At 27.3% G+C, this 12,518-nt stretch overlaps 1 protein-coding gene across 3 annotated transcripts in view; it reads left to right on the forward strand.

The window, feature by feature from the left end:
- The window catches only part of LOC135928346 (kinesin light chain-like), a 33,485-nt gene extending 23,497 nt beyond the window's left edge, over positions 1–9,988 (forward strand). The window contains exons 7-14 of one of the 3 annotated variants that reach the window (XM_065464790.1): positions 1,904–2,093; positions 2,693–2,776; positions 3,038–3,127; positions 4,821–4,914; positions 5,180–5,348; positions 6,889–6,997; positions 8,176–8,268; positions 9,829–9,988. In XM_065464790.1, coding sequence (XP_065320862.1) covers positions 1,904–2,093; positions 2,693–2,776; positions 3,038–3,127; positions 4,821–4,914; positions 5,180–5,348; positions 6,889–6,997; positions 8,176–8,268; positions 9,829–9,834 — 835 coding nt within the window. In that variant the 3' untranslated portion in view covers positions 9,835–9,988. Of the gene's footprint in view, positions 1–1,903; positions 2,094–2,692; positions 2,777–3,037; positions 3,128–4,820; positions 4,915–5,179; positions 5,349–6,888; positions 6,998–8,175; positions 8,645–9,828 lie in introns of those variants that run through there. The other 2 variants (XM_065464789.1, XM_065464788.1) reach the window with 2 other exon arrangements.
- Positions 9,989–12,518: the final 2,530 nt, after the last annotated feature.

The following is a 12,518-nucleotide window of genomic DNA, read 5'->3' on the forward strand; positions in this document are numbered from 1 at the left end:
TAAAAGAAATCTTTAAAACTATTTCGCTATATGGAATACCTGAAACTATAGTTACTGATAACGGCACTAACTTTACGAGTAACGATTTTGAAAAATTTTGCAACAACTTTGGTATTAAACATGTGCTTACATCTGCTTATCACCAGAAATCCAATGGCCAGGTTGAACGCATGGTTAGAACGTTCAAAACACATATGAAAAGGAATATTAAAATAGACCCAGATATCGCACTTAGCAAATTTTTATTTAATTACAGAAATACGCGTAATGATACTACAGGAGTTACACCATCACAGAGAATGTTTAATCGAGATATTAGAATTAAATGGGACTTATTAAAACCGATGGAGGAGAAGGAGAATAAAATAAACGTTACTTTACCACGAAATAGAACTTTTAACGTAGGAGATTTTGTTTGGTATAAAATACAAGGTGATGATAAATGGTGCAAAGGTATGATCACACATAAAGAAAGTGATATGATGTTCCAAATTAAGACTGAGAAAGGTATTTTGAGGAGACATTTAGATCAAATAAGAATTAGAAACTGTTTTAACACAATTATTAACTATGACTCTAAGGATTCTTTTAAGGAGGGAAGTATGGACAAAAATATAAAAATTACTGATAATAACGATATAACACCTATCTTTAGACCTGTGCGAATAAAAAAAAACCTGCTTATTTAAAAGACTATGTAACTTAAAATATAAAATAAATATTAAATTGTATAAAGTAAATTAAATGTTAAAACGCTTATATTAAAACGCAAGAAATTAAAACGCTAAAAATATAACAATCTTATTGATTTATCATTCTTCATTTATTCTTATGATAAACTATTATTTCTTATTCGCAACTTATTTATGATAATAACAATTTCGGAAAAATGATAATAACAATTGAGCACTATCAAACAAGCTATGATTAATGGAGACAATTTACGATATGGATATCAAGCTTGTGATTAAACAAACCAACGTGCAAAATCGAATTGATCAAACCAACGATTGGGACAAGCCAACGTTATGATGATTTGTGATACAACTTGATTACCAAAACGATAAACCACTTGGACAACAAACTCTCTATGACTTCTCCGATGAAATTATCAGAAGAGGGAGAATGTTGCATTATTCTAATTTTATTATTTATTACAATATAAATTTTATTTTTTGTTATAATCTAATTTTATTTTATAAACGGCGTAACCTTACTTTTTTAATATTATTTTACTTTTTTGTATTTCGTTTATATTCTAATTTGGACTTATAAAAAATGTATATAATAGAAGTGTGAAATGGAAAAAATAGTATTAATAGTATTAATAAAGTTAAATATAATAAAACACCTTTTTACCTTTGTGCACACATTCATGTTACTCTACAGATAAAAAGTTTAAAGTTATTTTCTTTCTAAATCAATATAAATTGATTTATCATTATAGGTAAGCTATTTATTTTTAACAAACGTTTTCATGTTAAGTGAATGAATATGATATATTCTTCTATAATAAACGATTTTTAATTAATATATATAATAATGGCGATTTTAAATATTCGGCCTGGCTCGGGTATAAAAATTTTTTAGGCCCGACCCGGCTTTACTTTAAAAAAATTTACGGCCCGGCCGTGTACCCGGGCTTAGTACCAGGCTGGACCTGCAGGTTCCTGATCTTTCATTTATAGCTTTTTTAAGTACGTGGGTCTGAAGTAATGACCAAAAGAACACACTATGTGACTAAAAAAGCTGTTAACTTTATTTTCTCCGCTAGTAATTTAGTTCTCACTAAAATCCGACCTAAAGATCAATTGAGAATTGATCGTTAAATCTATTCAGATTGAAATCCTTAAAAAAAAAGAAGCATTATTATCTTCATACCACGAAAAATAACTGTTTAAAGGGACCAAAACAAGCTTAAAGAAGCCGCAACCCTATTGAACGACGCTCTGGAAATCAGGGAAAAAACATTGGGCCAAAACCACCCGGCCGTTGCCGCCACCCTCAATAACTTGGCCGTCCTTTACGGAAAACGCAACAAATTTAAGGAGGCCGAACCACTTTGTAAAAGGGCCCTCGAGATCAGGGAAAAGGTAAAACTATTTAAAATTTTGCGCAATGGAAGGGGATGATTGTTTATTGCATATAAATAGAGATTAAAATTGAATTTTTTTTTGAGATATATTTCCAGTTCATATAAGATCAGATCTTAAAGGAAGAGCTAAAAATTTTTACTAGGTTCTTGGGATAATTCGAACATATCGTGATTTATTTATTGGTTTGGATTTTATAATTAGTATCTTTAATTGTGTGGTTTAAAGATCTAAAAAAAAGTTCAATATAAAATTAAATTTCATTTTTATTCGCCCCCACCCAGCTGTATATTTATATTATTTTCTTTCTTTGTTTAATTTATTTATTGGTTATAATTATAAGTTATAAATAAATATTAATTAATCAATAATTTTATATCTATCTTATCAGTAAATTAGCTTAATTTTTCTAAAGGGATATTATACCAATAATTTTATTTAAAAAAAACTAATAGGCGCCAATAAATATTGCACATTCGAGGGAAAAATTAGATTTCCCTCTTTTTTTAAAATAAATTGATTTATTATTCTTGAATTTTTTTACCAAATAATTTGGTGTATACTTAGATGATATATTCTCACGTAAAAAATTTTTTTAGGTAATGGGACTGGATCATCCCGATGTGGCCAAACAACTCAATAACCTAGCCCTGCTTTGTCAAAATCAAGGGAAATACGAAGAAGTTTCATTTATCTTAAAATATAATCTACCAAAATCTTATTGAGAATTTATTATCACGTGATCACTTTTAACTCGCAAAATTCGTTTAAATTTAGTTTATTAAATAAATTATCCCTTTTTTCAAAAAGAATAAGAAGCTTGATTATTGAATTTTTCGTAAAAACATTTGTTTTTTATTATGTGTTTTTTTCCATTTTTATTTACATTTGGAAAAAAAACATCTGTTTTTTTACAATTTTTTTTTCATATTCAAAACTGAAAGGTCGAAAAATATTACCTGAGAGCACTGGATATATACCAATCTAAACTCGGTTTCGATAACCCAAACGTCGCCAAAACGAAAAATAATTTGGTAAGAAAAACAATTTTATATTGTAATAAATATTTAATTTAAATAATAACTCTTGATAAAGATGTATTCAATTTCATAATCACTTATGGAGTAAAAAAATTCATATAATAACACTCATAATCGGCAATGTGTGTTCTGCTCATTTCGCTTAGAAAAATATTAAAAATTCACCCGCCTACGCCCGACCATTACTTAAAATTTTTTTAACACGCCCGCCACACGCCCAGTATTTGAAATATTTTAGAAAACCCATCCACCCCCGCCCGAAGAATGGGCAGGTGGGCTAAACCCCAGCAAATTGCAGACCTGTAATTGGTAATGAATAGGGAGAGATGATTATAATATCGTAAAACGTTTTTTTTTGAACACTCCTAGAGATTCTCCGGACTTACATATTTTCACGTTGCGTTTGAAACGATTAAAAATTTTGTAATTTTAACAGATAGGAAGCTAAACCCAATTATTAATTTTTTTAAAAAAAACACTTGATCATGCAATTATTAATTTCTAATATATATGTATATGACTCTGAAATTAATTTAAAAAAAATTTTTTTTTAGCCTAATAACACTTAAGAATTTAAAAAACTGCGCCGCTTTTAAATCATCGTAATTTTAATAAGTATAAAAAAAAACTATTAACCGACACAATGTCGCAACGCAAAAAATAAAATCAGGAATAATTTTGTTAAAACTGCTCAATTTGAGCCGATTTTTAAAAACTGCTAACTCAATATTTTAGCCATAAAAATATTGCCTAAGCCTCGAGATTTAACTGATAAATGTCCAAATGTTTGTGCTCTTTATGAGAAAAGTTGTCAGGCTTGCGTAATATTTTTCTGGATAAAATAGCTCTTTTTTAAAAATAGGCTCAAATCGAGCCGTTTAAAAACACTAGTTGGAACGACTAACCATCATCAACAGTTAGCACGAATTCGCGGCAAAATATAGATTAATGTAAAATCATATTTTTGTTTATTTCGGCGCCAATTCGAAGAAACTAAATGCAGGGTAACTCTTATTGTTCGGCCCGATTAAGATTTTAGATAGAGGTCACCTCTCTGCCATCTATGAGTTTATATTTTTTTTTTGCCGAAAATCTTAATCGGGTCAACCCAAATCGGCCGTTTAACAACAACGCTGCGTTTGTAGTAAACGCGATTTTATCGAGTGAGGCAAAATTAATCGATGCTTAATTTACAAAAACAAGCCAATTATGGGTACAATTTATAAATTACTGAACTAAATGATAGAATCGCCACAGCTGTTTATATATATATCAAAAAGTAGTATTATACATTAGATGGGACTAATCAACTGTTACTTTTTGATAGCGATTAATATTTCTCATCCTTTGAGCAAATCGCCCTGATAATAAAAGTGTAATAGTTAAGTAATTATAAAATATATTTAAAAATGTAAATATTTATTAAATATACACACTTATAATTTTAAAAATTATGATCATTATTCGGAATTCAATTTAATTAAAGAAGCAGACGATAATAATTTAATTTATATGCAAAACGCTTAAATATTCAAATTTTTTTGGAAATTATATTTTGCGACATTCTATTCTTGGCTCGCTATCTTTTTAGCATTACGCGTTAGAACTCTCTGGTATGGCCTTAGTTTGATAATAATTTCTCGAAATAATTTCTTCAATTATGGTAATTTTATTTTTTAAAAAAAAGGCTGCCGCTTATCTAAAACAAGGCAAATACAAGCAGGCTGAAATCCTTTATAAGCAAATATTGACACGTGCTCATGAAAAAACATATGGATCTGGTAATTATAAATTGTACATAGTCTTCTTTTTTAATAAAGAAATTAAGAATCCCAAAAATTTCTAAAGACCTTAGAAAATTAACACGTGTTTTAATGGGATTGACCAATCCAAAAATTTTTGAAGACCTTAGAAAATAAACACGTATTTTGATGGGATTGACCACATTTTTAGGTTATGGTTGCGAAAAGTTTTTTTTAAAATAAGTTATGTTATACTTAAAATGCCTATAAATTTGATTTTAAAAATAATGATGACGACATAAAGACGAAAACAACAAACCCATATGGAAATTAGCCGAAGAACGGGAAGGTTCTAAAAACTCGACGATATCGAATGCCACTGAAAACAATACAACGAATACTCTAAATAATTCTGCCTTCTATTCGGACGGCAATGAGTATGGCTCCTGGCATAAAACACCTAACGTGGATAGGTGAAAAAAAAACTAACTGTTTCACTTCTCTCTTTTTTTTGCTATTCTCATTTATATTGACTATTGTATGAAAGGAATGCTTAATATAATTCGAAATATTTTGAGAAGATAATATCTGGCTTATTTTCACTTACAAACTTCATTTGCTCTTGTTATTCAAATTACTTTTTTAAATCCATTTGCACAAATTTCTCGATCCATCCATCCATAAGATATAGTTTATTTTGTTTATATCCAATAATTTTTTCGATTTTTTTTTTAGAAAAATTAAAATGTTGATCACTAATTTTTTTTTAAAGTAGGCCTCCATTTTTAATATAAAAATGAAATTCAAAATATTTTTTTTAAACCATCAGTTTTTGTCTTTTTTTTACTAAATAGCATGCTATCTTGTGTTAAAGAGTAAATATATTATAATGCAAACTTTTTTCTGAGGGACAAAAGATAAGATGTTATTTTGTCAAACCACATAACATTTATCCAGAAAACATTCATTTTAATGCCTTTAGTGTATAATACATTCCTTCCTAACGAATCCGCCCACTTCTTAAACCACGGCCGAATAAATTTTATTGTCTTTGTTATTTTAGTAAATATAATTTTGAAATCTTTTATTCTCACCCCATGTAAATTATTTAGCGAAATCTATTGCCTAGAATTATTGAACAAGCCAATAAAAAAATAATTTAAAATTCATTGATTTTATTATCTATTTAGTAAATTTATTTATTTTACTTTCGTTATTTATATTTCACAATATTTGCATTATAATTAATAATTTTTTTTTTTGCATTATAAATTATAATATTTGCAATATAATGCTTTTTATATTATATATATATATTATATTTATAATATATTAAGTAGAAGAAAAAAAATGATTTAAATGTCTAATAAATTAATTTAATTTTAATATTATGGAAACGTGTCTATTTTTTGTGCCCTTATTTAATGTCGTAAATTGCATGATACTAGTGTTGTTAAAAAAGCCTGGTCAAAACGGTTCGATTAAGATTTTAGCTATAATATTATGAAAGCATCGAGATTTGACAAATAGATGTCCGAAAATTTCTGCTAGCTATGAGTAGAATCTTTACGCTGGCATAATATTATTTAGGTTATAATATTAATCGGGCCTTTTTCTAAAATTGACCCGACTCGTGTTTTTTAATAGCACTCACAACGTGATACGAATTAGTAGTAAGTACGCTTTTTATATAGCAGGGAATTATTGTAAGCTTTGACTATCTGCTATATAATAACCCGTTTAACGTTTTATCTCGACTGATCAGAATTTTAAAACGCGTCAAAGCGGGAACCGTTATAACCGACAAATATTTTATAAAAATTTTGGAACCGGAAATTTAAAAAAAAGGAGGTTAGAGAACGGGTTATACTGCATATTATAGATTCGAGGAAAATTTCGTCTTCTTTGTGCATTTTCATTTGATAAAAACTATGCTTTTTAAATTTTAAAAACATGGATTTTAAAATGTAATTAATATTTCTCTTTATTTGAAAAAAAAAATGTATTTTAAAGTCCAACGATATCCAACACCTTAAAAAGTTTGGGGGCTTTATACAGGCGGCAAGGCAAGTTTGAGGCAGCTGAAGTTTTGGAAGAATGTGCGTTAAGGGGAAGAAAACAAGTTTAAGTCTTTTTTTTAATATCAATTTTTACTTTTCCTTTTTTTCTTATCATTATAAGCTCTTAGGAAATTATATTGTTTGACATTATGGCCATGATATTGTAATAGAATTAAATTAACCTCAAAGGCAATTAATTATATGATTAATTGTATTCAAATTTATTGTTAATTGTGTATTGATGTATTTAGATTGATTTGTAAAAGATATATAAACTGAAGTACAAAATATATTAAGACAGTTAAAAATATAATAAATTGTTCAATAAGTGAAATATGTCGGATATCCTTAAAATACGTTTAGAATGGTGTACTTATCCCTATCTTTGAAAACTAAAAATTCGGCTATCAGAGAAGTTTATTTAGAATATTAAAAAGAACCATAGGTTAGGACTCGACCTCTTTTTTTTTGATTATTTTTATTCTCAATTTTATTTGGAATTCTCAATTATTTTGTTTTACTCCCCGAGAAAAAAACAACATTTATTTATATGTAGGAATTTTTTATCGAGCCAAATGTTCCTGCGAGTTTAATTAGAATTATTGTGTATTAGAATTATTCTACGTCAGAACAAGCAATTGAAATTCGCGATAAGCAATATGATTGGGTAATTTATTTTGCAGCAAACGCATTTTTAAAGCAATGTGATTGGGTAGTAGTATTTGGCAACAAACCCATTTTTAATTGAAATTTTTTTAATTCTTATAAAATTTAGCATTTTTAATTATATTTGTTGTTAGCAGGGTTGGGAAAATTTTCAAAAAAATATAGCTGCCTTATCTAAAGAGTTTTCACATAGTCGAATTTAAAGTATACTGGATCCAATGACATATAATAATACCTAGACTGATATTGCATTCATAATAATGCATTTGAAAGTGTCGTTGAATGCAAATCAGCTGAACCCCTCATTTTGGTAGCCCATATAGTAATTATCATGTTAAAAAAAATTACTATTAATTTGATAACTTGCTTCCTTATTATCTCGATGATCAGGCAATTCTTTAATATAGTTTTTTAAAATTTTTGATAATGATATAGGCAATCAAAATGGCTTCCCCAGCTGTTTTCATTGATGTGCACCTTTAATGAATGCATCGTCAGTCATATGCGATTGACTAGATCATATTATCATTTAATACACACTTGACCAATTTTTTTTTCCCTCTAAAAAAAATAGGCCTTCGATATAATAAGCCAAAACGGAACCAATAACGTGTCGATAGATATAGAAAACTCGACTTCCCGTTACAATAACCCTTCCAGCTATAACGTAAACGTAAATTTATCCGAAAATTTAAATTGTGCTAATGTGAACAAGTGTCTAAGTAAACTAGGGAATCCGGTCAGTGGGCAGACCCCAACCCCCGCTAGTTTACAACAAAGGCTCAAAAAATTGTTTGAATTATGATACGAAATATATAACGACTTTTTAGAAATTTTTTAAAAAATTGAAAAACTCTACAGAAAAAAAATAGCATTTTTTTCTGTTTATTAAGTATTGATTGGTATTTGGTTTGGATTTTATTCCATTAGGAATAATCTTAGACTCCCTCCACAACAATATTGTCCATAAATCTTTTATTATGACCATTCATACACACTTTCCACGATTTCCATTAACGATGTCTGATCTCTAAAATATAAATATTCTATTTAAAGTATTAAAAAACCCTACTTAAAACTATACCAAATTTATTTTTGAAAAAGTTTTTTGGGTCAAATGTTAATTTAATTTGATATTTTTATTATTACATTATTCTTTCATGTTAAGTATTTATTAAAGCATTTCATATTAGTCATCGACAAATATTTGAGTATCGTATTTTTATATCTATAGTTGGACAGAAAAAAAAAGCTTGTATAAGAATAATCTGTGCTTTTTTTAAAGATTAAATATCGTTATGCTTTATTTATTTTTAATACTGAAATTTAAAAAAAAAATTTTTTATCTTCAATATAATCCAAATTTGAAGTCTTATAAATATTGTATATATATTTTAATTCAGTTTATTATAACCGTCCACCTAAATGAATTATTTTCATATTACTATTATAGCATGAAATGTCTAAATATATATTTATTCGCATTATATTAAATTAATATAAAAATAATGTTTTTAATTATTGCACGATAATAAATTTACTTCGCTTAATAAATTAATATTTAGGTTTTATTATATATATAAAAAAGAATTAAATTTATAAAAGTTTTTCGTAAATATTCATTATTGTCACGTGCCATTCATATGTTTTTGTATTAATATTCTAAACAAAGAATCATTTTTTATATCTATGTTTATAGCTATCGTGTATCTTATCATGAAGGTTAACCAGAACCTATTCAGATGGCCCCAAAATCCGCTTTTAAAGGAGTAAAGTAATTTGCCCGACAAAGCAACTAGATTTAATCTGGTTTCTAAAATCGACCTAAATGCAGCTTACCATTTTTTTTAGAAAAGGCGGTTTGAATCGGTCCGGTTGACCTCCACTACATAAATCTTGGCTTAATATTTTTGGCTTGGCTTTAGTTAATGAAACTAGATTTCATTTTTTTTATGACGTCAATCATTGGTGCCAATCTTAAAAGATACATAAGCTTATTTTCTTTCAAATTAAATTTTGCTTCAAAATTCAGTTTATCTCATTAAATATATAATTAGTTTTCGCCTTCCATCATTTTTTTTTAAGTTATGTTATCATAATTTTATTTTTTATGTCAATCAATAATAATTTTAAATATTTTCTGTTAATTTCTATTTTTCGTTGTGTGGATGTTACCTGTATACTTTTAGCATGAATTTATTAATAATTTTGTTTTTCTTTATACTAGAAATGAGGGCAAAAGATGGTTTGTGTCATAACCTATATTCCCAATATCTTTTATAAACTTACGTAATAAAGCTACTACACCAATAACCAAAATTATTATAGAAATCATTTATTAAATATTTATTACGTAATTCTATTTCGTTTTTATATACATAATTGATATTTATATTGCGCCCTTGATTACATTTATTCATTAATAAATTCTTGGCTTTAACTCGAAATTGTTATAATTCAAACATTTACAATTTCCTCTTTCTTTTATTATTATCTAACCTTTTATTTTAAAGTGATTGAAATTAAGCCTTTTTTAAAAAAAAAATATTGTCAAGATAAGCCTAGTGATAATAATTTTATGAACATCATATAAAATTTAGTGCTGTATAGAAAAATAACATAATTTGTTACTCTTCTTAAAAGTAACGAGTAACGCTTTTCTCTTTTTGAGTAACGATGACACAAAACGTTATCGTTGCTTTAAAAAAACTTTAAAATATTTAATTTTGTAAATAATTTAAGCCTAGCCTTAATTCAGGTCAAGCACCCAAAATTCGGTTAATGTAAATGGTGCAAAGTTAAAATAAAGATTAAAAAAAAATTCGATGAAGATTTGAATGAATGTTCTGTGATAATCTAATAATTTTTTTTTTAAAATATTTCTTATAAATTCCAGTTAAAAATTATATTTATTGAATATTATGCATTCTTCCCATCCTCTGGACCATATACTGATGATTTTTTAGATTAATTATATACAACTAAATCAAAAATTGGTTATTTAGATATTTTGCACACTAATATATAGGAAATAGAATTGCTATAATACTATATGAAGCATTTAAAAGATTATGGATTTAAGTCATAGTGAAAAATTAATACGTACATCTTATGGATATTAAACAAATATTTTGATCATTTAATAATTATTAATAACGACGCAGATATGGTAAAATATAATACACTACCACAAGGAAAAGAATGTTAAAAAAAGGTAAAATTATTTATTTTATCTTGGCTGAAACCGGTTAACTTTTTTATAAAAGTTCTTTTTACTCCTTCAAAAAATAAGCATTGGTTCAGTTACGTTTCAGATATTTATAAAGGTTTAGTGGTTCACTCTGGGTCCCTCCTTTTTCGAGTAACGCCTTTTCTTTTACAATTATTTTATTTTAATAAAAAAAACTGAAGTCGGGTCCCACTATGAATTTCGCCCAAAATAGATAATTATTAATATTAACCCAATTCATAATTAATTGGCATGTAAATTTATGAGTGAATAGTAGTGTGACAGGATAAAGAATCAATATAATCATGAAATTAAGTTGTTTTTGTTTAAAAAAAATGCCGTTAAAATATTTTGTAAGATATTAAGTAAAATTATGCGTGAAATTGTTGAATTCGTTTGTGTATATATATATATATAAATAATGGAAACAAAATTATGAAATGCCGGCTTAGCAGTTAATTTTTATTATGAAGCTTTCTGTATGACTGATTTTTTTCTAATTCTATAAATTTCTTGATATTCTGTACGTAGATTTCATCTTGAGTAAATTGGGATTTCAAGAGATTGACATCATTCTCGACGACTTTTGAGCTGCTTAGAAAAATTTGTGTTAATAAAGATACAACTGGGCCTTTCATGAGTGTTATAACTGCTCTAACAAATTTTATTCCTCAAATTTATTACCAAATAATAAACGGTATATAAAAAAATTTAAAGTTATTTTCATATTAAATGCCACAAATTATAACTTGTGATCATCTTGATGTATGATTAGTTTATCGTAGACTCGCCTGTATCCAGTGTCTCTAAAACTTTCTCTCCCTATAATATCTACTTTGACATATCGCTATTTTACAGACAAATTAATTAAGTATTTTACGGTATGTTACTCATAACACTTCTATTGCAATACCGGGTTAAAAATAATGATAATTTAATAGATTATGCCAAAATTAAATTATGGTTAACAAACTCGAACATAGTCAAATTTAAAAAAAATTGATGGGGATAATTCAATGTATCCGTTATTTTTACATTTTGGAAGTGAGGATTCGTTTAACCAAGAGAATCACAATTAGAGGTCTACAATTGGCAGGTTTATAACCAAAAAGCTTGTCCACTTGTTTTGAAATTTATTAGACCCGCCCGCCAAATGTTTAAAAATTATTTTAATGGCTGGTTTGGTTCTTTATTCATTTTGAGGTATTTTTAATTAAACATATAAATATGCAATATTATGAATTTTTAGCTAATAACTTCGAAATGACTTTTTATTAGCTAATAATTTTAAAATGTTTTTTTAGGGAAATAATTTTAAAATTACCACCCCTCCCTTTTTTTTAAAAGGTATTTTTTAAAAAATTTTTAGAGAGGTCTCTACAAAATTTTTTCAAAGAGACTCGAATCTAATATTCGATTTGAACCGATCTTTAAAAACGGTATTTTAAAAAAAAATCTTTATAGATTTTGCTCATAGATGGCACAAAGGGTTTTAACATCTGTTACCGAAATCTTGAGACCTAGGCAATATTTTTCCGGCTAAATTATTGAGTCAACCCTTTTTAAAAAATTGGCTCAAATCGAACTATTTAACAACACTACTCGAGCCCCTGTGTCTCCCCCGCCCCGCTATGACGTTAATGTTCTAAGCTAAGAGTCAAAGCCATCCTAGACCAATGGCGCTTAAA

This window comes from Gordionus sp. m RMFG-2023, chromosome 4 (assembly GCF_954871325.1).
Source record: "Gordionus sp. m RMFG-2023 chromosome 4, tfGorSpeb1-WG-v2, whole genome shotgun sequence".
Taxonomy (NCBI): domain Eukaryota; kingdom Metazoa; phylum Nematomorpha; class Gordioida; order Chordodea; family Parachordodidae; genus Gordionus; species Gordionus sp. m RMFG-2023.